Source organism: Dama dama, chromosome 14 (genome assembly GCF_033118175.1).
Source record: "Dama dama isolate Ldn47 chromosome 14, ASM3311817v1, whole genome shotgun sequence".
Lineage (NCBI taxonomy): Eukaryota > Metazoa > Chordata > Mammalia > Artiodactyla > Cervidae > Dama > Dama dama.
Genome location: NC_083694.1, coordinates 54,592,557 through 54,620,467, shown reverse-complemented (window position 1 = coordinate 54,620,467; position 27,911 = coordinate 54,592,557). Strand labels below are relative to the sequence as shown.

At 40.8% G+C, this 27,911-nt stretch overlaps 1 protein-coding gene across 1 annotated transcript in view; it reads right to left on the bottom strand.

Moving 5' to 3' along the window:
- Window positions 1-27,911, bottom strand: part of PAPPA2 (pappalysin 2) — a 297,914-nt gene that overhangs the window by 56,578 nt on the left and 213,425 nt on the right. The window contains exons 16-19 of the mRNA XM_061160780.1: window positions 27,320-27,533; window positions 4,494-4,662; window positions 2,995-3,130; window positions 454-563 (exon numbers count right to left, since the gene is read on the bottom strand). Coding sequence (XP_061016763.1) covers window positions 454-563; window positions 2,995-3,130; window positions 4,494-4,662; window positions 27,320-27,533 — 629 coding nt within the window. The remainder of the gene's footprint in view (window positions 1-453; window positions 564-2,994; window positions 3,131-4,493; window positions 4,663-27,319; window positions 27,534-27,911) is intronic.

The following is a 27,911-nucleotide window of genomic DNA, read 5'->3' as shown; positions in this document are numbered from 1 at the left end:
TCTTTCCCTGTTTTCAGTTTTTTTTTTTTCATTATTTTATCTTTTCCTCTCTACCTTTCTCTTATCTTTATTCATAACTTTGGTTTATCCTACATTTTGCTGTTTTCTTTTTAAAAAAACTTTTTATTGGAATAGAGTTGATTTACAATCTTTTTTTTTTTTTTTATTAGTGGTAATTTTCTCTTTAAATTTCCTTCCTGTGCTATCATTCTTTATGCCTCTCAGTCATCCTTCTATATTCTTGTAAACTTTCCTTTGGATATGGGTCATCTTTTCTCAAGCTTTTCTCTTTTCTTATTTATTTTCTGTCCTTCTCTCTAGGAAGGATCCATGTGGTTGTTTGTTCTAAGGACGCTTTGAAAGCCTCTGAAATTACACCTGGGAATATGCTGCCAGTTGAGAATTGCTTAGTGGTCTTACCTCCTTAGCATATAAAAATGACTCTTCCCTCACCTGTACTCTGACGGGTTCCATCCAGTGTTCCAGGGTGTCAGCAGTGACGTTCTCAGGAAGGATTACAGGATCACTAGGGGGGACGACACACGATGGGGAACACACTGCACCTGAAGGAACAGAAATTTACAATAGACACTTGAACTTCGTGCATCTCAGTCTTTCACATCTTGGAATCATTAGCTTTGTTTTTCAAAAACAATGTTTTCTACATGGTGTTGTTGTTGTTCAGTTGCTAAGTCATGTCTGACTCTTTGCAACGCCATGGACTGCAGCACACCAGGCTTCCCTGTCCTCCACTGTCTCCCAGAAGTCTGCTTAAATTCATGTCCATAGAGTCCGTCATTCTACATTGTAGATCACCTCATTAACATGGTCACAGGCAAGGCTGATATTGACTACGCACCTGTAGGGATGCTCCTACACTCACTAGTAAAGAACCACAGCACCAAGTTAACTCCCTGGCCCCAAGTGCTCTTCCCCTTTCTGGCCACATACACCCCTTCCTCTAGAATCCCTGAATCTCTGTATGACCCAGCAATAAAAGATTTAATTCCTGCTCTGCAAACCTCTGAGACCCCACTCCAGGTCTCTGGCCAGGTAAGGTCTATACTGATTGGTTGATGCCTCTTAAGTATTTTTAATAGCATTTCTGCTTATATGACTTCCTGAAGCTGATAATTACAGGATCTATTATCTAAAAACTTTACTAACTGGGGAAAAAATGGCCCAGAAATCATGAAGGTGGATTTATAATGCCTGCAACACTGAATATCATTACTCTGGTAGCCAAGAAACCTATTGATTAAAAGAGGAAATGAGGAGAAATCAAAAGCAGAGATTTTGGTCCTGTGGTAGCCTTTCAAAGGAAAATCCTACTCTCTTTCTTTGTACATGAAGTCTGAGAATCTCCTAAAATTCTATTCAAAGAAGGCAGACTCTCAAGGTTCTCTATTACCTCGTCTAAAGATTTGATGATCTCCAAGTTTCCTTTCAGCTTTATCTCTATTCCTGTTTTATACTGACTTGTATAACTCAAAGAATTACATGACTCTTAAGGATTCTACACATGTGAGTGTATGATACATTAATGTAGAAATTAGAGGGTGGGGATATAAGAATTTTCTCATGAGGCACCACGCGAGAAGCACAGTCTCAGCATCCTACTCTCCTTGTCTGGTTACAAGATTTCTCAGTGCAAACAGCAAATTGAAGATGGTAAAGAACAGTCTCAGAAACTAACAAGCTTTCTCATTATCTCAAGTTTTATCTACTGGCATTACACATGTTAGAATGACTTGGAAAATTTCTCCTTGCTCATGCAATTAAAAACTTAGGGTTAGTCTCAAGTTAGTTTTTTCACAAACAGGATCTCTTTTCTATGATGCTTAAGTTCAGACAGAGTCAATTTGAGTTAATTTCACTTTAAATTATCCCTGGCCACAGAGACTTTTAACTTCACTTGCTTCATAATTCAAAAAGACAAAAGTGCCCCAATGTTCAGTACAGCACTATTTACAATAGACAGGATATGGAAGCAATCTAAATATCTATCAACAGATGAATGGATAAAGAAGATGTAGCACATGTATACAATGGAATATTATTTAGCTATAGAAAGGAAAGAAGTTGTGTCATTTGTAGAGACATGGATCGACCTAGAGATTGTCATACAGAGTGAAGTAAGTCAGAAAGAGAAAAACAAATATTGTATATTAATACATATATATGGGATCTAGAAAAATGGCACAGATGAACCTATTTGCAGGGCAGGAATAGAGACACAGACATAGAGAATATACATGTGGACACAAGGGGCAAATGAAGGGTGGGATGAATTGAGAGGGGACATTGACATTTATACACCACCATGTGTAAAATAGATAGCTAGTGGGAACTGTTGTATAACACAGGGAATTCAGCTTGGTGCTCTGTGATGACCTAGAGGGATGGGAAGGGGGGGTGGGAGGAGGTCCAAGAAGGGGGGAATATATGCATACATATAGCTTATTCACTTCATTGTGCAGCAGAAACTAACACATTGTAAAACAACTATACCCCAATTAAAAAAAGAAAAGTTGTCCCTAGGTTCTGGAGCCAGGTTCACCATAGAGAAAGAACGGCTGCTGATCCAGGCAAGCAAAAGCAATCTCAAATTGCTTCTTTTGGGAACTCTCTGCTCAAGTTACAGCAGCAGAGAGGATGAAGCAGGTGCCCAGTGTGTGTGTGGTATGTGGCTACACATTCCCACCTTCCCTCCTGGAACTACAGCTCCTACCAAAAATCAATCCATTTTCCGGCTACACTGGGTAACATGACTGAACACTACACAAATCGCTCAGTAGCACCACCAACATTACACATGTGTGGAGGAGTGAAAAAAAAAATTTGTCATAAATTTCATTTTAACTGAAGCAGCTAAAAGTCAACTTGAATTTCTATCCACTCCTTGGGCAGAATGATGGATTTGATCTAAGATCCAGCCAGGCCTAATAGAAGGATTACTTGGGAGCAGAAGTCAGCATCTCTTCCCAAACATACCAATCCCATATCCTTGTTCACACTTGTACTCCACAAAATTCAGCTCCGAGGTGGGTGGTGGGCATTCCCCTTGCAGGTTCTCACATAACTTGAACTCCTCAGTCCACAGTCCCTCCTTTGTGCAGAGGATGGGAAGCTAGAATATCAAAAATTGAAGACATGGATATTATAGTTTTGCTAACTTTTACAGTGTGGACAAAAGTGGTCTGTTTAAATGGTAGCATTCTCCAATTGGAGAACCTGGATTAAAAGACACTATTGAGATAATAAACTATGTTGCTATTGACTTTTCCCCAAAAAAGTCAAGACAGGTTTTTGCTGTTTTGATGTGAAGTAATCATGAATAATTTTGTCATTAGAAAATCATCAACAGCGTGTTTCCCTTTGGATACAAGGATACAGTAAGCTACCAAATGTGACCCATGTATTCTGAGATAGCTTTGGGAAATTTTTTCCCAGATGGTGTCGTTTTTGCAGTGATCCATTCATACTCTCCCACAAATGCTGCTTGTGACAAACGTCAGATTTTTTGCAAGACGAGTTTGAGCCAGTGGGACTAATTCATAATTTTTCTGAAGGTGCTTTTTGCTTTTCTGTCTGCTTAAATGGACATGTCATAGCTGCTTTTTGTCTCATCAAAGTTCTATTCCCTTTCTCTACATGTTTGCTCATTTGTGTAACTCTTGGCTTCATGTCCCCAGTAATCACCAAGTATCTTATACGCAGAACATAGAGAATAGCACTAACTCACAAAGCCCAAGAAAATAAGATTTTAGAATTACAGATAACTCTCCCTTCATCCTGCCAACTCCTTGAGCCCTTAAACAATTAGTGCAGGCAGGTGTGCTTGATTTCCCAGGGGACTCATTTCATGGAGTATTCTTTTCACATGTGTCCTGTAGTCTTTACCTTGGAGTACTGAACACTGAAATAAAGGCATGTGGAGAAGGTAAGGTCATTGATCTTTGCTTAGGAAGTCTGCTTAACTTCCTGTCTTGGGTTTGTGTAGGGTACTTGAAAAGCTTCTAAAATAAAATTGATTTTAGTCGCGTAACCACGATAAGACTGTGGTTTTTGTTTGAGACCTCTTGCGCCAAAATCCTAGGGAGAACAACAGTCCAACAATGCTTTCAGCTTTGCCTTTGCTGAGGAATTTGTATTTCTGTGCAAGACTGTTTTCTATTAAAAAGTATGATACCAGCATTTCTAGCCAAGTTAGTTTGGGGGAAATCACATTGCCAAATCAGAATCTAAGCCTTTTTGCAGTTTACCCAGGTATCTAACCCATCAGGTTGTTCTTCTTATCCAAGAGGAGAGACTATTCCAAGAACGTAGTATCTTCTGAATTCCCTATTAAATGATATCAACATCTCTGGTTAGAATCCCAACTTAGGCCCTGCCCGTTGCCATTCATTTAGATTATTTTATTCAACATTCTTGGATTGGTCACCGAGATTGGAGCACAGCCTGATCCAAAATAAAGCTCAAGTCATCCTTACCCTTTTTCTTTCCTGGTTACAGTTGAGCAAACACTGGCTGTCGAGCTCAAAGCCATTGGTGCATTCATACATGCCTTCAAAGACAGGGGAGGGGGGCTCGCACACCACTGGGACGCAGCTGCCTTGCTCCCAGATTCCACCCTCCAGGCACTGGATCTTCAGGGACTTGCTGATAAGACAAAACAAAAGAGTCCATCAGAATCCTCAAGGAGGTTATGGGAGAAGTCTGGACCCTCAGCAACACGGGACAGGGATTAGCCAATAGACAGGAGCAGTCGGTTCTTGTTAGCCCAGTGTCTTACCTCTTCATCCTAATTTCAAAGCCATGGAAGGAAAAACAGTAATAATGCACTTTAGGGCAGTGATTGCATTAGCTATTGTATAGTAATATTGGTATATTCTTCTCCAGAGACTTTGTTAACTATCTATGCAGCGTCTAGATTTTGCAATTGGGTTTTCCCTAAGGTTGTCATCTTGGAGCAGTCTCACACTTCAGTGCACTGGGAAATACCAGGTAGGATGGCGTACAACAAAGGTTATCACACACTCAGGGGACTACCCAGAAATCATCTGAGGATCATCAGTATTAATATGGTAATGGAATCAATGAAGCTGCCAATATTTATTGATTCTCCAGAGAGGAGAGAAGATACAGCATCAGGGGTCTTCTTAAAACAGAAGCTCTTACCCTGAATTTCATAAGGGCAAGAGTATTGCTGGAAATGACTATGGCCATTTTGTTTGCTGACAAATCCATTTTTTTTTTTTCTTGGAAAGCGTTCATAGCTTTCATCAGATTCTCAAAGTAGACATGACTCAATACTGTCCTGGAATAATTGCCCTTCCTTCCCATGCAGAGATACGGCCTCCATCCAAAGTAACTGCATTTGAGGTAGTCGATAGTCAGTAGGATTAGGTCTTACCATTTCGAACTCCATCCCATTTCCCTCCTAACTCATTGCCAAACTGAACATGCTTTCCATTTGCTATTCTAATGCATCCAGTTCTAATTCAGAACATTCCCAGTCAGATAATCTTGTGATTCTAAAATAGAAATAATCCTTTGTCCATTGATTCAAGGGCTTCCCTGGTAGCTCAGTGGTAAAGAACTTGCCTGCCAAAGCAGGAGAAGCAGGTTCAATCCCTGGGTCAGGAAGATTCCATGGAGGAGGAAATGGCAACCCACTCCAGTATTCTTGCCTGGGAAATCTCATGGACAGAGGAGCCTGGCCGGCTACAGTCCATGAGGTTACAGAGTCGGACACGCCTTAGCGACTAAACAACAGCAACAACCAGTGATTCAATCACATGGTGGCCTTGAATTGTTATTTTTCAGTATCATGAAGCCCTTTTAAAATTTAAATATGGCCCTCACCCACACACTTTCAATGGACTTCTGTACAATGCCTCCTGCATGCTTTGCCAGTATTCTAATATTTTACTAGTATAACATTTATCAAATTATTTTATAAATGTGTATATGTTTGTCTTTCCCACTAGGTTGGAAGCTGCCTGAAGGCAAGGATTGTGTTTTATTCCTAATTTCAATTCCCAAGAACAACAACAAAAAAATCTGTCTTATATTAGGCATTAATGAAATATTTACCAAACTGAATTATTTAACCAAAACTCACAGTTTTGCATACCGCAAAACTCAAAGCTCTGCATACCGCAGAGCACACTAAATATTTTAGTAAACCAAATCACCAGGATATCCCTACTGAAGTAGTATTATCATTCCCATTTCATAGATAAACTACTCTGAGATGTTCAGTAATTTCATCAAGATCCTACGGCCCAGAATGCAGTTGATTTTGAGTAATTTAAATAAATTTTAATAGTTTAACATTATAAATTTTAATAGTTAAACATTATACATTTTAATAGTTTAACATTATACATTTTAGTAGTTTAATGGGCTTCTCTTGTAGCTCAGTTAGTAAAGAATCCACCTGCAATTTAGGAGACCCGGGTTCGATTCCTGGGTCTGGAAGATCCTCTGGAGAAGGAAATGGTAACCCTCCAGTACTCTTGCCTGGAAAATCCCATGGACAGAGGAGCCTAGCATGCTACAGTCCGTGGGGTCGCAAGAGTCGAACATGACTTAGCTACTAAACCACCACAATAGTTAAACATATTTTAACAATATCCAGTTAGATATTCATGAAGGAGTGCTTAATTTATGGTTAAACAGTTATTTAGATTCATATTCATACCTTTGTCCTCAGTAGTTTTCTAGGAAAGAAGCCTGATTTTATGACTGGAATTCTTTAGCATCATAGTTTATGTGGACATATATCTAGTACCTGTCAATAATACATATTATTTTTGAGCTATATTTCAGGTGTTTGGCAAAATACCTACACATTATTTCACCGATTCCCCAAATAGCAGTTAAAGGTAAATATTATCCACATTTCAGAGAAGAAAACTGAGCCTGAGAGATTTAAAGCTAGTTAAAAGATCCACAGTTAAAGCTGCAGACAGGACTTGGACCCAGGTCAGCCTGCCACTGAATCCTGTGGTCCTTCCTGGTTCAGGTTCCACTGCATGTTATGCTCTATAATCCACTTTGAGTATCCATAACATCTCTTTCCTACTGAACAGTCCTTTATTCGGATGCCACGTTTGTAAGTGTGACCAAAAAAAAAAAAAAGAAAAGAAGAAGATTCATTTGAAATTTTTGCATTGAGCAATAAATTACATATAGAAAACTGCATGACTCAGTATACAGCTCAAGAAATTTTTACATGTGAATAACCTGGGTACTCATCATTCAGATCAAGACACAGAGAATTTCCAGTCCCCCTAAAAATCTCCCTTCCCAACTGAATACCCCAGCAACCCATACTCTTCTGACTTTCATCAGGATGGATTTATTTTGCCTGCTCTTGAACTTGATATAAGTGAGATCATGCACTATATGGCTTCTTTCCCCAAAGGAAGATGACATTTTCAAAATGCTTTCTCAAATCTATCTTTAAGGGAGTGTAGACAATTCTTTTTACTGTAATGAAGCTTGTGTTTGTCTCTCTCCAAGACTGGATATTCGACTCCTTCTTCACACTACAGAGTTTATATCCTCCCAGAGACTCTCTTCTTTCTACCACGTCCCACAGATGAAATCCGCCCCCCACCTCGGCTGAACTGACATCCCCCGGCTGCAGAGAGCAGGCAATACCGCTGACACCAGGGGAGAGGCAAGGCTGTAAAACTTGCATGTCAGCATGGTTATAAAGGAAAACCCTTGCTTGGCCAGGACGACAATATTTTGACTTCATGTGGTATTTTTCTCTGAATTGGTTGGAACACTTCAACCATGGAAACAGTCCTGCCTTTCCTTGCCCGGAGTGAAGAGCCATTCAAGAATGTCGATTTCATATATCTCTTTGCCAGTTTAATAACCTCAGAGGTGAGGGTAGACAGATCAAACTTGGCTGGGGAAGAGCGAGTTGGATGCTGCGGGTGGTACCCAGGCAACGTGACAGGCCCTGTGCTGCAAACCACCAGTCACATCGGTGATGAGGAAGAAGGCTGCGAGGTGGTCGGAAGCAGCACAGTTCACACTGGTGCCCCAGAGGAGGCATACAGGCAGGACAAGGGTCAGACTGGGAGAGTCCTGATTCCCTAGGAAGTATCTTTTCCTTCTTGTAAGAGTTCCTATGCCCCCTCAACCTCAAGGATTCTCCTCCCAGTTTCACCTCTCTTCTACAGGGGCTGGCTTCTTCATGTCACTCAACCAGATGACACAACCCAGGCTCCGCCCACAGACTCCTCACAAAGCATTTGATTGGTCCGTTCTTCACAGCCCCGGCTGTCTCACAGCTCCACGGTGCCTATTACGGGCTTATAAGATGAGAGCCCCTGGTTTGGAGGTTGGCACTTGAGTGCCATGGGCTGGTGGTTCTTTTCATTTTGTTCGAAAAGGTACTGTGATTGCAGGAGGAATTCGGGGCATCTTGTATTTCTCCCAGCTTCAGAAAATTTTATTTCCATGTAGGTCCCTGAAGAGGACTAAAGCCTATATAGCAAAGGCAGACCTTTAATCCCAAGTGATACCCAAACTGTCTCTGTGTTTCTTCCAGTTTGGTGACCTTGAGGAGTAATCTCTGACACTTATAAAATCATTATGAAAACATTGTTTTTTTCAGAATGGTCCACCTCGTTTGTATAATGTGTATGAATTTAAAAAAGAGAGAGAGATTTCTTAAGTCATGAAGTGAATCAGGTTGCATTTCAAAGAAGGATATTAGACAAAGCACACAGGCAGGTCCTCACCAGAACAGATTCCAAGACTTTTTTTTTGATAATCTAGTGCAAGTGCCTTTCAACTGAGATACTCTACTGACTCAAAGCTCTCTGTATTTTCTTTACACCGATGGAGTAAGAGAGGCTAAAACATCTCATTTTACCAGGCAGCAAACTTCACATTAATAACTATGAGGTAACTTGCTCAATGCCACACAGCAAGCTAGTCACTGGCAAAAGCAAGGATAGAATTTAGAGTTTTGCAATCATAATGTAACACCCCAACCATTAGAACAATGGTTTCCAAATTATATTTGTAGACCAGCCCATGAAACTCATGTAGGAACTGTATAAAAACTAGATTATCTAGGTTTCATGGAATTGGCCTCACACTATTTTTTAATTTGTCAACAGTCTAATATGTAGTTAGCTTGGCAAACTGCTAAAATCTATGCTACTTTCCTATGCTAGTAAAAATAAACCATAGGTATAGAAATCAGAGCGCAAAATCACCCACCTAACAACACTGGCCAAAAGACTGGATGCTTAGCAAAGACCAAATAGGACAGTTACAGCCAGACAACTTACTCTGTAAATGGTACCATGAGGAGTTGGGGGTAGGGGAAGGTTTGTATTTATTTTCCCTCTAACTACTCCAGACAAATCACCACAACTTCCAAGTTAGAAGATGCTTTTTTCCAATTTTCAGAACATGTGGTATCCACCTAGTACTGAAAATCCAGCTGTGTGCTTTCTGCTTCTTACATCATTGCCAGAAATAAAGATCTTATAATCAAAACTTGGCTGAAAGTTTGATTGATGTTGCTTGAGGCACACATGAGTCTATCCCATCCTTCTATCACCACTGCAGGGTTTTCAAAAGTAATATTTATTTTCCATTGGAGAAAATAAAAGTATGATTATTGAGTCCAAGGGAATTATCATGTCTTTACTGATCAAGGGCATCTGGTGTCTCCAATGAGGAGTCCTTCATGAGTAATAATAATATTAACAGAAAAACAATAAAATACTGAGTATTGAAGCGCTGGGCATTGTACTGAAGGATATATATCTATAGCATTTTCCCCTCAAGCCCATTCTGTGTGAAAAGATCTGTCATTATGTGAGTTCTTGATTCCCTTCTCTCCACACATGCTCTTCTCTAATCACTCCTAGCTCAACAAATGATACCACCATCTATGCTGTTGCCCAAACTTGATATGTAGGAGACATCCTTGATTTCACTCTTTGTCTCAATCTTATATTTTCCCCAAGCTCCCATTTGATCATGTTCTATCAGTAGGGCCTCTTAGTTTTACCTCCCAAATATCTCCATCTGTCCCCACATCTCTTGCATCTCTACTGCCATGAGTACTAACCCACATTCTTAACTATCATCTCCCAACTAGAGACTTTACTTCTCTGGACCCCTTCCTGCCTGGTCCACAAACACCAGTGAGAGGGATAGTTGGTAAAAACAAATAAATAAATCAGAATATGTCATTTTCCTGCTTAGGACATTTCAATTGCCTCTTGTTACATGAAAACTAAAATCCAAACTTTTTTGCTTATGTGGTTCTGCGTGATCTAGCCCCACTTTTTCTGACCTCATCCTATGCCCTTCGAAGAAAAGCTATGACAAACCTAGACAGCATATTAAAAAGCAGAGACATTACCAACAAAGGTCCTTATAGTCAAAGCGATGGTGTTTATAGTAGTCTTATATGGATGTGAGAGTTGGACCATAAAGAAAGCTGAGCGCCGAAGAATTGATGCTTTTGAACTGTGGTGCTGGGGAAGACTCTTGAGAGTCCCTTGGACTACAGTCCATCCTAAAGGAAATCAGTCCTGAATATTCATTGGAAGGACTGAGGCTGAAGCTGAAGCTCCAATACTTTGGCCACCTGATGCGAAGAACTGACTCACTAGAAAAGACCCTGATGCTGGAAAAGAGTGAAGGCAGAAGGAGTAGTGGACAACAGAGGATGAGATGGTTGGATGCCATCACCGACTCAATGGACATATGTTTGAGCAAGCTCTGGGAGTTGGCGATGGACAGGGAGTGCTGCAGTCTACAGGATCTCAAACAGTTGGACACAACTGAGTGGCTGAACTGAACTGATCCTATGCCCCAATCATCTCACTTACTTTGTCCATACTGGACTTAGAATCCCAAGCCCAACTCAAGCTCTTTCCTGCCAAAGGAAATTAGTACCATTCTCTCTGCTTCTGATGCTTTTCTTCTTGTTCTTCCCATGGTGGGCTCATCTTCCTATCTAAGGAGAATGTTTGCCACCCAAGAGCATCCTTATTTTATACCTCTAATATTTTGGGTTTTTCATCAAAACACTTGTACATTTTGGCATAGAATGCATACTGTGTAATTATTTCATTTTTCCCCCTGTCTCCCCTTTGGGAAGTGAGCTTGGTGAGGGCAAAATCTCATTTAGTGTTATATCCTCAGTGCTCAGCAAAATGTCTGGTATGGAACAGGTGCCAATAAACACAGGTTCAATGAATGTATAGATGTTTATTTTATAGATGAAGTAAGGAGGTTTAGAAAAGTAAAATAACCTGCCTGAGGTTACCTAGCTGGTTAAAGGCAGGGCAGGGATCAGTACAGGCATACTTCATTTCGTTGTGCTTTGTTTACTGCACTTCATAGATGCTGCAATTTTTTACAAACTGAAGGTTTTTGGCAACTCTGTGTTGGCAAATGATGGTTAGCTTTTCCTTTTTTTCTTTTAGCAATAAAGTATTTTTAAATTATGTACATTGGTTTTTAAGACATAATGCTATGGCACATTTAAGAGACTACAGTATCGTGTAAACACAACTTTTATGTGCATTGGGAAACCAAAAAAATTTGTGTGACTTGCTTTATTACAATATTTGATTTATTGCAGTGGTCTAGAACCAAATCCCAAGTATTTCTGAGGTATGCCCGTACCAGGGTCTGTCTGATGCCAATCCTTAAGTCATAATATGGAAGCACTAGTGTTACTAGAAGTGGGGCTGCACATAAATTACCTCCCTTTAGTTTGTGCCTTTGTACCAAGTATCTCAAAGTCCCCCCACGCAGAATATCCTGAAAAAGGAAACGTAAGAGCTTGGACTAACCGGGTCACTCTTTCCATTACATAGGTTAGGAAACCGAAGCGTTAATTGGCCCAATGTTTTACATGGCACATGGTCCGTTTGGGGGTTAAAATTAGAAAGACTCTTCGCTGAGAATATCCTCGCCCCTCAGAGTGTGGCTGCAGAACAGCAGCACTGAAATCACCAGGGAGCTTATTGCAAATGCAGAATCTCCGGCTCCACTCAGACTCACTCAGAATCTGCATTTTAACCAAGTCTCCAAGTGATTCCTATTCTCATTAAAGTTTAATAATTAGTGTTCTAGACCATTTTAAGACACATAAAAGACACAGTCCTCTGGTCCTCTACCCCATCCCAGACAGAACCATCAGCGCTTCCAAACACCAGGCCAGCTTTCTTAACAAACTGCAGACCTGGTTTCTCAAGCCAACATCCAAATGGAGAGCAGCAGACTCCAGGCATAGCTAGTCCACAGCCGATCGCAGTCGTCCTGCCCTCTCTCAGACCAGGCCGCCTGAAATCCAGCCCCAGTCCACTAGACTAAATGAGAAACAGTTCAGCAGGGCCAGCGCATTGGACACATGGGCTTTGACCTTTCATTCTTCCCTGACTCATAAAAGTGCCCGGAACTTACAAAGCTCCACTTCCATGTAAAACAGCCTCTCTGTGAGAATGAGCTATCTGCTGACCCCTACAGTCACGCGGTCACCAGTGTCCTTTGAAGCCCCACCCCTCACTTCTATCTTTGGATTTCCTGCTGTGAACTCTCAGGTCTCCAAATTGGCAGATGCAATAATGCCCTGCCCCTAAGTCTGATCCCCTACCTCATGTTTGGGGCCCCTTCTTCATCCCTCACGACCACTGCCTAAGCTGTCCAACCTTTAGCCTCTCTCACTTCAAGTTCAATGTGTGTGTGTGTGTGTGTGTGTGTGTGTGTGTCTGCATGTGCAAAATCAGTCATGTCTGATTCTTTGTGACCCCATGGACTGTGGCTTGCCAGGCTCCTCTGTCCATAAGGTTTTCCAGGCAAGAATACTGGAAAGGTTTGCCGTTTCCTACTCCAGGGGATCTTCTTGACCCAGGGACTGAGTTCAATAGCCCCCACTTAACCTCTTTTCTACAAGTTTCTTGGAGACTCTCATGCATTCTTCACACAGCTGACAGCTATCTTCCTACTAAATCTCCTCAGGTTACCTCCAGATCTAAAAACATCCTGAGGTTTCTCCAATGCATGCAATTTAAAGCCAAACATGCATAATAACTATTAAAATTATTCCTCAGAATTCTGTATCTATTCCCTTCAGTGTGTGTTTGAAGAGTTAGTGATTACACTGAAATGCAGTGATGAACTGAGTCTAAAACATGGAAACATTAAATAGGAATCTCTTGATTTCATTATTTCTTATCATTCAGTCACAGGCATACCTTGAAGATATTGTGGGTTTAGTTTCTGACCACTGCAATAAAGTGAATATCACAATAAAACAAGTTGTAGGCATTTGTTGTTTTCCCAGTGCATATAAAAGTTATGTTTACACTATACTATAGTCTATTAAGTGTGCAATAGCTTTATATTTAAAAATGTACACATATTAATTTAAAAATGCTTTATTGCTAAAAAAATGCTAACCATCATTAGAAACTTTAGTGAGTCATAATCTTTTGCTGGTGTAAGATTTGAAACATTGCAAGAATTACCAAAATGTGATGCAGAGACATGAAATGAAGAAATGCTGTTAGAAAAATGGTGCCAATAAACTTGCTCAAAGCTCAATACAGGGTTATCACAAACACTAAATTTGTAAACAAACAAACAAATACAGCTATCTACAAAGCATAATAAAGCAAGGAGCAATACAATGAGGTATGCCTGTATTTGTCCATTCATATGTTCCATCAACAAATATTCATTAAGGACTAGTATGTGCCTGCATATTGCATTAGGTCCTGCTAGTGTAGAAACAAATATTAATACTATAATAAGGCCAGAAGACTAAACTGTGGGACCCCAAAGAGGAACAGAAGGAAGGCTATCAGGAAGGGAACACTTAAAGATGGGTTTGTTAGAGAAGGAGAAAGGCCCGCCACACAGAAGGAGCAGTGCATGCAAGAGCCAGTGAAGTGAAAGGCAGTTTGTGTTTCAAGCGATGGTTTAATGTGTAAATTGAAAAAAAGGCACATATGTTAGCCTCTGTGGGGAAGAAGCAGGGCAGGAAGAAGAGGGCTTGGTTGGGATAAAAGTCTGGCAGAAAAGAGCTGCAAACTGTATGGATTCCATTTCAGAGGGTGGGTTCTCTCATCTGTAAGGAATCCTTCAGCTATCTTCATAGTGCTTCTAGTTGAAGAATTCTTCTTCTAGGTGTTCTATTCCAATGCCTATTCCTGGTCAGTCCAGCTCACAGACAGGCCTGATGAAAAGTGCTCACAGGATGTATACACATTCACACCCTCACCTGGGAGTTCATGACCCCATCTCTGCCTGTCACTGTTCGTCTCCCAGCAAGCAAAGTTCCTGACACAGCTCTTGCCCAGAAGCCACAGCAGTGATGAGACCAGAGTCCACAGGTGAGTTATCAGAGTGTGTGGCAAGTTGTGACCTATGTCATGACTTCAGAATTCACACAGGTGGACCCTGAATTTGCCTCATCCATCTGATGTGGGCTGGAATGGAAAGGCTGATCAATATTGGCCAGCTTTTCCTGACTGAAGAGGAGGAGTCAGAGGTCATAGTGGCCTTCAGCAGGCTGTTAGTGACCACACTGAGTAATTCCCATCAGAAAGATGGTGTGCAGTGTGGTTAAGAGCAGACGACAAAGTGAGGAAACTAATGCTCAAAGCCCAGCCCTTCCTGACTCTCTGACATTTTTCTTCTCTCAGTTTGCCTGCCTGAAAAGTGGGGATAAGAGCTTCCTTACAGGGTCACTAGAAGATTTTATAAGTTAGTGTATAGATAGCATGTAGTCTGATGACTGGCACATATAAGGCTCAACAAGCCAGGGAAATTATTAGCTCCAATGACCAAGCTCTCCACCCTTTCCCTGTGTGTATGTGATTAAAATGTGGAATGTTAACATTCTACTCAGTCTTTCCACCCTACTTAATTCTTCAGATTTTTGTCCCACCCGGAATCCTTCAGGAGACAGTTCATAAATTAGCTGGGCCTGACCTGACCCTTAAGAACAAAGCCAAGCTCACAATCAAAATGCTCACCCACTATGCTGAAGAAGGACTTGGCAGGAGCCCGAGATTGGATGGAGAAGCAAAGAGGAAGTGTAGAAAGGGCATCAGGGAGAGAGATTCTGGGTTGAAGAACCTATTGGCTTCTATTTAACAACCCGACACTTATTCTTACTAGATTTTTAAAGTTATTTTTCCTGATGAATAGAGAAATCAGTGGTCAATATAATATCAGAAGAGAAAGGGCAGTTTTTACAATAAGACTCTCCCTAGTCTGGGATTGAAGGTCACAGGGAAATTTTTAAGTTCAACAAATGCTGTGTTCAAAGTGAAGGCTGCATGCCAATCGCCTGAGCCTGTGAAGCCTACAGCAGTGAGCTGGCCTGTGCCCAGGTGTGTATGCGCGTGTCCAAGGCTTGGAGCAGAGGTTCAGTCACTTCTGTGCCAAAAGAGGCTGTAATAAATTAGCCTAAAGCTCACAGTATCCTGCAATGGCAAAAGAATTGAGCATTCCAAGGATAAACTTTGAATGTATTTACTATAAACACTAATTAGAAAACCAGACAATGTCTTAATGGAAAGAAAACAAATTTCTGTTTCTCACAGATGCATGGGTGTGCATAAAGATTACAGTGTGACCCATTAACTGGCAAATCACGGCTAGCATGTGTGTCTCTATATACATAGGTTTATTCACTTCAGTATCTAGTCATGTATGTACATGCATGATGTTATGACAAAGAGCTTAAAAATTAGGTATATTACTTTACTGAATTTTTAAAATTACAAATCCAGGGTACTTAAGATTTTCAGCATGTGCCTCAACTGAGCATTTCATTTCATTTGCCAAGACTTTCTCTCCCTTCCAATGGTAGAATAAAATCAACTGAACCTCAGAGAATCAAGCTATGGTTCAAAAAGATCAAAAGAGCCTAAAAATTTAGGCAATATATCTAAGGACATGCCCTTCCCTTCTCCTCTGAGACCAGCTTGACTGTATTTGCCCACCCTAATTTTTGAAGTATGTCCACCTGTATTTTGTTGATGATTTAATTTCCATTTCCTTTTCGCCACATCCCCCTTTTTCCTTTTCATGGTCCACTTGAAGCCACTGTAGTGTTTGGATAACTCATAGTGGGATGAGATGAAACATTCAGAGGGGGTTCTGACTGGTGGAGGGAAGTACAAGCATTTTTCTTAATTTAATGAACATTCTGTTTTGATGTGTGTTTTCTCCTTTATGCAGGGGAAATGTACTCCCTTACCACCCTGTAACTAAAGACCTGTACTTCCCATTTGGAATGCCACTTTCAGTCTTTCTGTTCTCTATGTTGTTTTTCTGGGGCATAGAAACCAACCACAGAATGGGAGACGATAGCCCCTGATAAAAAATGTAGCTGAGTAGATTCCTGGCTAAAGGAGATTACCCATTAAACACACCAAAAGCAACAGTCATTTTACAAGGAGCACTAACCTGTTGGAGATGATGATACTGATAAACAGCATCTATTGCTGACTTGAAGCTGAACAAGACTAAGAACTGTGCTCAGTTCATCTATCTGCTGTCTCGTTCAATCCTTGTAAAAATGTGTAAGTATCCCTCTTTCTTATTATCATTTGGTAAATAAAAATAGTCATGTTTGATAGAGATCAATGACTTTCCCAAGATCAAAGAGCTAATAAATAGAAGAGTGGGGATGCAAATTTAGATCTCACTAACCTCAGAACCTGTGTAATTAACTATTAATACTAAACCAAGGGACTTCCCAAGTGGTGCTAGCGGTAAAGAACATGCCAGCCAGTGCAGGAGACATAAGAGATGCAGGTTCAAGCCCTGGGTTGGGAAGAACCCCTGGAGGAGGGCATGGCAACCCACTCTAATACATTCTCTCCTGGAGAATCCCCATGGACAGAGGAGCCTGGAGGGCTACAGTCCATAGGGTTGCAAAGAGTCAGACACAAGTGAAGTGACTTGGCATGTACACATGCACTAAGCCAAGAGAGAAATCTTGCACAAAGGAAACTCTTCCTAAGAATTTGACTAAATTTTCTTCTTTAGAAGTTTTAGAGACTTGCTTAATCTTTAAACTCAGTTCTAGAAATCTTAATAAATGTATGCAATATTCTGCCTTCAAGAAAGATCTAGAACTTATCCTCTTGGGTGTGAATGGAGAAAAATTCACCAAAACCCATAAAAAGGAAGAGAATGAAACCTTGGCTATTCATCTAGAGCAGAATCTCTCCAAGTAGTACCTTAAGTATTGCCTACTAAGATCATGTCTGTGTAGTGTCTGTGTTTATATATAACCCTGCTTTTTTTTTTTCCTGATGGTAACAAATTTCATGTACCACTTCTCTCTCTGGTATTGTACCAAAGTTTTAACTCTCCTCATTGATTCTGTTGAGATAGACTTATAGAGTTTAAAGTCACTCAAGATTTTCCATTATTTTGCAGAGGTGGAAAAAAGAGCCTCAGAGAAATGTAGTAATTTACTCAAGATCAAGTGTTGTTAGCCAAGAGCATGGGCTTTGGCGTTAGAGTGAGCTTAACATCATATATTGGTTGAGTGATCATGGGATGGCTGCTTAACAATACTCTGAGTCTCTGAAAGAGGGGATAATAATGTATTTATTATTAAATTATAGTATTAGAATACTATATTAAGTATTATATTAAGTATAAGTATTAATATAAATTATTAAATTAAATGTATTACTATTATTATTTCAAGTTGTATATTATCATATCATAGTATGCTATTCTACATTATACTGTTATTTTATTATATAATAAGATTTATCAGTGTCATAAGAAATAAATGAGGTAATATAAGTAAAGTGCTTCATATAGCATATAGTGATGAATTATCATTGTCATCATCATCACTAACCCAATAGAACAGAGTCAAGAGCTTATGCTTTTTAACTCTCTGTCACACTGAACAATCTCCCTATGTGTGTAGAGATGGGTCAAGTACACGCATGTAACTATAAAGCCCTCTCCCACTCTTCTCCCAAATCAGATCAGGCAAACCTTACTGAAGGTATTAACAACCAAACACTGTCAAACAATGCATAAGCACAACATGAGGCCTTTTTACAGTATTGAGTCTGAACCTATGTTTGTATTTATAGACCTTCAATAGATTATGTTCACTGGAAAAGTGACCCTCAGAAAGATGGTTACTTACAATTACTCTTAAAAAGATCTTACTATGACACTACCTTTCAGATGGCATCTTGATGAATGACTAACTTATAGGGGGAGAGGCTGTCTGAGTTAGAAGGCTGGGATAATTTCTAATTTCAATTAATTGTGGGCCCTAATGGGGTTAATATAAACTTCACACATAAAGATAGCAACAAATGAGAAAAAGGTAACCATTGGAGCAAAAGATGAGGGAGAATAGAATATGGTCTTTTTGATAAAATATAAGTCAAGCACATTTATTTTAGCTTCCTGGGAAGTTGGGTTAATGAAACATTAACCTGATAAATGTGATTAATGATGATATGTATGTGCAAGTAAATCGCATGGGATGAAAAGAAAAGAGGGGTGTGTGTGTGTGTGTGTTATAAAATATGAACAAGAAAGAACTCCCCAAACCATCTAACTTGACCATTTCTTTAGAGTTGCCATTGTTTGTATTTTCTCTAATAACTCCAAAAGTAAATAAACCCAAAGAGATATGTGAAATCTAGCATGCAAAAGTACTACAATAATTTTGAGAAAAGAAAGTGTTACTCTGGATATTTGTAGGAAAGTATAAGTCCCATGACCGATATTGTTCTTACATGAAGAAAGGTTCGTGCTTCTAGATTGTGCTTCTTCATTTTGGCTGCACACTGGAGTGACTTAGGCAGCTTTGCAGACGATTAATGCAAAGCACTGAGGTATTTGAACTTGCCCCAGCTGATGCTAACATACAGCCAGGTATGAGAACCACTGTTCTGGTGAGCTTGTTGAGAGATCTAACTCCTTTTCTGTTACCACCAACTTCTGCAGAGTTTGCCAATCAAGCTTAAATGTCAGTTCAATGAATGAAATTAAAACTATCTCTGAAGAATGATTATTTCTTCTATGTTGCTGAGACAAACTGCTTGGGGAAAAAAAAACAACAGACAATAGTTTTAAGGGTTTTTTTTTCACTCTAAAGCACTTGAAATAGAAATTTCCACCCCTCATAAGGAAAAAAAAAAACAAAACAAAACTTCCCTTCACCATTTTAGCATCAAATTTAACACTAAAATTCTACCATGAATTTTCTAATAAGGCAGTCTTTTTATCCATTTAGAAAGTTTTATTGAGTACCTGTCAATAAATGTAGAAACCACTGGCCACATGATGCTACACAAATATCCGTGGTCTACTGAACAGGTAATCAAATCACTTCTATTCAGTGAAATAAATGATGTCAGCGAAGTCTTCTGTGCAGTGGGAAACCATGTGAGGGACACTTCCTACAGACTGGGGAGATCTGGAAGGCTTTGGAAATAAAAATCACACCTATCTTAAAAATAGGACAGTAAGGCTAATGGTGAAGAATCTGCCTGCCAATGCAGGAGACATAAGAAACACAAGTTTGATCCCTGGGACAGGAAGATCCCCTGGAGAAGGGCATGGCAACCCACTCCAGTATTCTTGCTGGAGAATCCCATGGACAGAGGAGCCTGGAGGGCTATGGTCCATAGGGTTGCAAAGAGTTGGACACAACTGAAGTGACTTACCATGCACACACGCATGCAAGAGTTAGCCAAGCAAAAGCTCCCCACTGTTGGGGAGAGCTCAGACCAGAAGGAATAGCATGTTTGAAAGCCCAGAGGCATGCTAGCTATGGTGTATATAAAGAAGTAAAAGAAACCCAGAGCATTAGAACCTACACTACAGAAGGTTTTGTGTGTAATAGTTGGAGGGAAGTGATCTCCCAGGGAAGATAGTGATGACCCTGGAGATGTAAGCTGGGCCCAGCAAGATCATGCAAGACCTTTAAAATATTTTTGATTTTAAGCTTTTTTAGTGTCTTAGATGAAATAGCAGAAAAGCTGGTCATTTAGTTTTATATAAGGGGAATACTATAACAGGGTTGAAATTTGTTGAAGATTGCTATTGCTGCAAAGTAGTGAATGTGTTGAAGGGGGAGAGACTGCAGTCAGAAAGCTCAGTTCAGATGTGACAAAGGATAGTGATTTGTCATAGAGAAGTGGCATCAGGGTGAGGAGAAATGGCCAAGAGTCAGTAAGATAATAACATTTGATGGAAGCTGATGACTGATTTGACTGAGGGAGAAGGATGTTTAAGAGTCTCAGGCCAATTTGTGTTGCTGTGTGGCAGAGGCCAACACAATATTGTAGAGCAACTGTCCTCTAGTTGTTTGATATTTCTCAATAGTGTACAATTATAGTCTCTGATCATTATTAGTTACTCAAGAAGTAACTTGATGTTTTGTGAGTATTGTTCAATTGTCATCACCAATAGAATGATACTCAGATGTGTTCTTTCCATGACACTTTATAAATAAAAATAAATAAATAAAGCCATATATGGATTTTTTAAAAAAAATGTGTCTCAGGTTATGTGCAGATCTCTCTCCTGACCTGTCCAACCACATGGAACACAGAAGGATGTACAGATTTGAAAGAGTTTGAAATGCATTTCAGATATCCAAGTGGCTTCATCTGCAGGCAATTGTCCTAATGAGTTTTATAGCCCTTATGGGAACAGACTAGATAGCAGGTGTGGGTTTAAGGGTCATCAGCACGTGGAAGGTAGTGGAGGCCACTGGGGTAAATGAGCTTCAGCCCAAACAAGTGTGCAGAACACAAGAGAAGAGTGAGTTCAAAGAAACACCAACATTGAAGCCATGGGCAGTGGAGGAAAAGCCAGAAAAGGAAATTGAGAAGAGGCAAAGAAGAGGAAAATCAAGGGAGTGACATAGAGCAGAATCAAGGGAGAAGACTCAAGGAGGGCTCAGACAAACGTGTTTTCCTGAAGAGCCAGATTCCATCTTTGATGTCTGACTCTTGACAGCTTTCAGGCCCTACCATCTCCCACGTCCGAGCAAGCCTGTAGGAAAGCCCGGGTGCCTCCTCTTTTGCCCACAGCAGAAAGTTCAAACCACTCCAGGTCCTGTTCACAAGCACAAGTGAGGGTGAAAGTCGCTCAGTCATGTGCAACTCCTTGTGACCCCATGGACTACACAGTCCATGGAATTCTCCAGGCCAGAATACTGGGTAACCTTTCCCTTCTCCAGGGGATTCTCCCAACTCAGGGATCGAGCCCAGGTCTCCCACACTGCAGGCAGATTCTTTACCAGCTGAGCTCAAGGGAAGCCCAAGAATACTGGAGTGGGTAGCCTATTCCTCCTCCAGGGGATCTTCCTGACCTAGGAATAGAACCACGGTCTCCTTCATTGCAGGCAGATTCTTTACCAACTGAGCTATTAGGGAAGCCCTCACATGCACAAACTCTCACTCAAGCCCCACACCCTAACTACCATCCAACTCCTGACCAGCCTCTTTTCCCTGATTACTCAAGCCATTTGAAGACCAACTTGGGATTTTCCCCTTCTCTCTGCCAAAAGTCTCATTATGTGACTAACAAACCTCTTAATACTCTCTTGGTCTATGTACGTGTGGCATCATTACTTTCCACAGCCAAACCAAATTTGGGTAGAAGGATCCATTTTCTCTCACAGGGTGATTACAACATAAGCTAAATATTCCCATATAACGTTAGGTCCCTGGTGTCTCAGATGGTAAAGAATCTCCCAGTAATACAGGAGACCCAGTTTTAATCCCTGGGTGAGGAAGATCCCCTAGAGAAGGGAAGGGCAACCCACTCCAGTGTTCTTGCCTAGAGAATTCCATGGACAGAGGAGCCTGATGGGCTACATGGGGTCACAAAGAGTTGGACAGGTGTTAGTTGGAGCAACTAACACCACATTAGGTCCAAGAAGAGTCCCTGCACTTGGCAGCGATGCTCATGGCACCCTCAGCTTTAGTGGAGAGATGGGAATGGAAACCTGAATGTCAAAATGTGAAGGAGAGAAAAAACTATAAGATGGGGATGGTGAATACAAATGACTGTTTTGAAACATTTCGTAAGGGAGGGGGAAGCTGTGACAGCTGGAGAGGAACAAGGGTCAAGAAAAGGCTCTGCTTGTTTGAGTTTTAATGTAGGAGAGACTTGAGCACAATTAAAGAGAAGTAACCTGGCATGAGGAAGAGGGAGGCTTCAGCTGCAGGAAAGAGGAAGATGAAGAGGTTGAAGGAAATATTTGAGAAGGATTATGGGGTCCAGGGCAAAGTTGGAGGAGTTCCTTTTATTTTATTTATTATAAAATATGATTATTTATTAAAAGAACCTCAAATCAGAAGACAAAAAAAAAAATCTCCCCAAGTCCTGCCAGTTGCCCATGGTCTTGACATTTTGCTGGGATTTTTTTCTTTCTAGTAAATATATATATGTATATATATATATATATACATATATATATTTGAGGTTTTTTTTTTTTTTGAACTATAGTTGATTTACAATGTTGTGTTAGTTTCAGGTGTACGGAACAGTGATTCAGTTTTATGTATATATACATATAACACATAAAGTGTGTATATATATATGTGTGTGTGTGTGTATATATATATATATTCTTTTTCAGATTTGTTTCCCTTATAGGTTTTGGACAGTAAGAAGGGGGGAAGCCTGTTTGGAGGTGTTACTTGGCGGGCACACCTGTGGGCAGACCTTTGTGCTTTGGGAGTAAGATGATCTGCTGGAAGTCAGGGAAGAGGCGTTAGGCCTGGAGGAGATGAGGTCTGAGACAGCCTTCAAGAAAAGAGATGGTGCTTGTATATTAAAGTATATATGTGGAACTAGAAAAATGGTACAAATGAACCTATTTGCAGGGCAGGAATAGAGATGCAGATGTAGAGAACAGACGTGTGGACATGGAGGGGGGACGGGAGGGTGAGATGAACTAGGAGAGTGGTACTGATGTATATACACTCCCATTTGTAAAATAGACAGCTAGTGGGAAGCTGCTGTATAGACGGGAAGCTCAGCTCAGTGCTCTGTGATGACCTAGAGGGGTGCAATGGAGAGGGGTGGGAGGGAGGCTCAAGAAGGAGGCGATATATGTACACTTAGAGCTGACTCACATTATTGCACAGCAGAAGCTAACACAACAGAGTAAAGCAATTATACTCCAATTAAAAAAATATAGAAGAGACTAGGAACAGGATGCCAGTGGCAAGGCCCTGTCTTAATGCCATCTTGGACTGCTGGTCTCTGGTTTGCCTGTTTAGAAAGATGTGGCTAGTTCTCCTTTTATCACTCTCCACCTCCACAAATGGCTATGATCTCTTTCTAGCTCACTTCATTACTTCGTTTTTAAACTATTTATCTCATTCTAAAGTCTAGAAAATTTAGCATATATAAATAAGCAGAAAAATAAAAGCTATATTCCCTATAAACCTACTATATAGAGATTATGGCTGTTAATGTCATCGTCACTTCTAGCTACTGAAAAAGAATTCTAAAAATATACCTTTAATGTGGAAAATAGGGATTGTGTCATTTATAATAATTATGTTCTTGCTTTTATCCATTTACCATATTGTGAATGCTTTCCCATGTCCGTAATATTCTTCTAAACATCTTTAATGTTTAGAAGGATACTTCACAATATGCCTGTACCAGCCTATGATTGTACCATATAATGGGCATCTGTTTCACTGAATTGTCACTGTTGTCACCCAAAACATCCATTTAACCTCCTTCCCAGTTTTTCCCTCTATAGAATCCATATGGTTTGGATAATGCTGACTCTACCCAGGACTTCAAGGTCAGGACTACCCAGGCCAAACCATTTCATTTCTCTGTCCTCAGGGACTAGATTCAATGTGAATGATGCCATCTTCAAATCCCAGAAAGAAGGGGCAAGGGATCCAAAGGCCAAGAGAAAGGGCCTACTGTGGTCCATGTCCACTCCTATACTCTCTTGCAAGAAGAAATGATGCCCATGAAACAGGGAGCATGGAGGCTGTGTGCTCCTGGAGGCCAGAGCCTTGGTCCTACTCTTGCAGGTGTCTTTGCTCCTAACCCCGAGGCTGACACACAGCACGCACGTGAGAAAGTGCCAGCAGCAGCTGTGCCTTCCACACTAACCTCCAAGTGCAACGGGACAAAACTTAAACAAGCTGGATGGAAGAGAAAAGTCAGACGCAGCACTTCTCTTTTTCTCTCTTGAAACAATATTCAACAGACTTGAGAAGAAGCAGGAAGGCAATGTACTTGGCTGATATTTTGGTAGTTGTTTCCATCTTCCAAAAAGAAATGAACAAACAGTTATATCTAGCACATGTATTGAACTTCATCGTTTATAAAACACTTTCAGGACATTACCTACTTTGGGCATCAAAATAATACTGTTCAGTAGAAGTCATTACTGCCCCTCACATTAAGAATGCAAAGTCTGAGACACATGGCTATGACTGTGGAGTACATTGTTCAGGGTCATGCAAAGAACAAGGGGCGAACTTGACCATCAAGGGGGTTTTTCCACTTCTCAGAGAGGTGCAGAAGACTAGAGCGTGCCCACTGTGTCTGAGCTGATTTCCCTGCCAACTTCTCTCAACCTCTTCTCCCCCTGCCTGCATGCCCTAGAAAGAATTTCAGGGCTCCATTTGTACAACGCTGGGCTCCAAGCAAGGGACAAGGCTGACATAGTTTGTTGGGTAAACACAAGAAGCAAGTGACAGTGATTTACTCCTGACTTGCAAACTTCTGATTACCAATCTACTGCCGTATGTAAACAGGTGTAAACTAAGATTGAAATCAGTTTACACAGCGTGGTAAATAATTTAATCTCTCCTCAGGATGGTGCTTGCAAATGTAAATGTTTAAGCTCAAACCCATGCTGACGTTGTGATGCAAGCTTCCAGTTTCTCAACCAGAAAAGAAAGTCATGCCAGCAAACGGCCCCCGTTTGCCCCAGCTTCCCCCAATGCAAAGTTCAGCTATGGGCCTGGGGAGCTAGGAAAAATCCCTCTGCCCTGAATTCCTCCTGGTCCCAAGACTGTTCTCTCTCCCTGTAGTCTTTATTGCACTGTTCTGCAGACCCCCGAATTGGCTGCAGGTGTGAGAAAAGGCAGGCTAGAAGAGAAGCAAAAAAAGCAAGAAAACAACAGCCTTTGGGGCTGGTTGTAATGCCATTCTCACTGGAAGATGACCTGGGTCCTCCCTGCCCATCAATGTATGCTGATACAAATTGATCTAGACCCTATGACCAGAACATGCAAATGTGTTTTTGGTTGTCAAAAACTGTAGACTGTACCTGCTAGAATCACTGAACCAGAATGCTGCTTCCTATGAATTTTTCATCAGTATTATTCATGTTCTAATTAGTCTGGCTCTTGCCTTGTGCTGAGATGATGAGGAAGGGGCTCCCTCCCCTCCAAATATTATCTTGGGTTTTCTCAGGAGTGAAAGGCTCTGGGTGAAGCTAGACTCAATCTGTCCCATACTGAGATGTCTGGACGTAGACTAGAGAAGGGCAAATGGAAGCCAGAGAGTAAGCTTCCTGATTTTCTTCTGCTCCCTTAGAAAATTCTAGTTTACAGTCGAAGTTGATATCTCCTGGAATCACTGGTAGTGCCACGGCTGGGATTTTGTCAGTTCAAAAAAAAAAAAAAAATCTTTTAAAAAACAATACCTACTATGGTCAGATTTTGAACTAAGTCCTAGATAAGTAATAAGACATAATCTATGGTAGGAAAATAATAGTTACAATTTACTGAGTACAAGGAGTTTCTTCTTCTGAAAGTTTTTTACTTGTTTGTTCAGAAAATGTTTCTTTCTTTCTTTTTTTTTTTTGAAACCATTTATTGAACATTTAGCACAAGTCAGGCACTGAGCTGTACATTATTATATTGTTTGTGAACTCAGTCATATCCAACTCCATGGACTGTAGCCCACCAGGTTCCTCTGTCCATGGGATTTCCCAGGCAAGAATACTGGAGTGGGTTGCCATGCCTCCTCCTCCATGGGATCTTCCCAACCCAAGGACTGAACCCACATCTCCTATATATTGGGGTTGAATATGTATTATCTTGTTTAATCCTCAACTGAGCACTTTGGTGTGGACATTACTCCCAGTTTACAAAGGAGATGAGACCCAAAGAATTTAGTAACTTGCCTGAGGTTACTCAGCTAATAAAATGGGTGACAACTGGGATTTGAACCCCAGCACAAGTGTTTTCAAAACAATTCCTCTTAAATTATGCAGCAAAACTTTTATTCTTTCGGGTCCGCCATGCATTTAGAAGAAAGGTCCTCTTGATTTCTGGGTCTAGGAATGTATACACACAAAGTCCAGGAAGGATAAAGCAGAAATACTCTAATTATAAGATGAATAGATAATATGTATTGAGTTGTATGTTTTAAAAATAGATTTACTGGACTTCCCTGGTAGTCCAGTGGTTAAGAATCTACCTGCCAATCAAGGGAACATGAGTTCGATTCCTGGTCCAGGAAGGTTCCGTATGCTGCAGAGCAACAAAGTCCATGAGCCTCAACTACTGAGCCCATGGTCTGCAACAGAAGTCACTGCAATAGAGAGTAGCCCCCACTCGCCGCAACTAGAGAAAGCCTGAGCGCAGCACTGAAGATCCAGCACAGCCAAAAATAAAATTAAAATTAAAAAAATTAACTCACTGACTCATGTTTTACACATATTAATTCACTTAGTTCCTACATTATTATTATCATTATCCTCATTTTACAGATGAGAGGTTGAGACAGAGAAACTTCCCAGCATCACATACCTAATGAGAATCTGAGTTGGAGACCATCCTAGGCAATTTCTGCCACAGCCACAACTGGCAATTTCTGCCACAGCCACAATTTTAAACTTCCAGTGGGCCTGAAGATGATGTTTTAGGACAAAGTTGGATTCCGGTGATGTGTGTACCACTTAAGAAGTTCCTAACACTTACTTTTCAAGGAAAATAATAATTTGGGTAGAGATTCTTTTTAAAACACACCAAGATGAGACTCTGGAATCTGTTATGGGAAAGCAAATCTTTACAGGAAGCATATCTGGCCAGCCTGCCTGTCATGACTGGGGGGAACACACTTGTGCAGTCGAAGAGGTATTATATAGAAAAACAAATGCAACAAACAGCGGACAACCCAGAAGGTCTTAATGCTATTTCCAAACAATGGTCTCGGATTTGCAAGTGAAAGAACAGGAGCAAGGTGCAGGGTAGAGAGCACTGCAAAGACCAGGAATGTTCCAACTTACTTCCTGACTTTATTCTCGGTGCTTCCCAGCACGTAGTAGCCCGGTTTGCATTCATATCTGCAGGTAGAGCCCACGTCGTGGTTGCCCTGGAGGCAGCGAGGCTGGAGCAGGTTGGCATTTGGGATTACAGGAGGAGCATCGCACTCCAACTTGCAGTAGGCTTCAGGGAGAGACCAGAGCCCGTCTTCAAGACAGGTCAGCCACGGGCTCAGTCCTGACTCCAAGAAAGAGAGGCACAGGATGCTCAGAACAGAGAGTCCAAAAATAAAATACAAACAGAAAGAACGAAGACCTGTCAACAGACCGTCATTCTTGGAAAGTCACAGTATTTTTCGTGGAGCAGCTTCTCTACAACGTCAGGTCAAATGTTTATCCTATATCTTTCTACCCACAGAGCATCTACTGTGTTCTCTTGTGTAGCATAGAGGTCAGAAAGCTAGTTCTTGACCTGAATGAAAGAAGGGCTACCAAACAAATCCTTACCTCACTTCCTCACTACAAATAATAAAAATAAAGTAGTGACAGTATCGTGGAAAGGATTGTAATAATCCTAGATGACACTTTTATAGGGCTCATTACATGCCAGGCACTG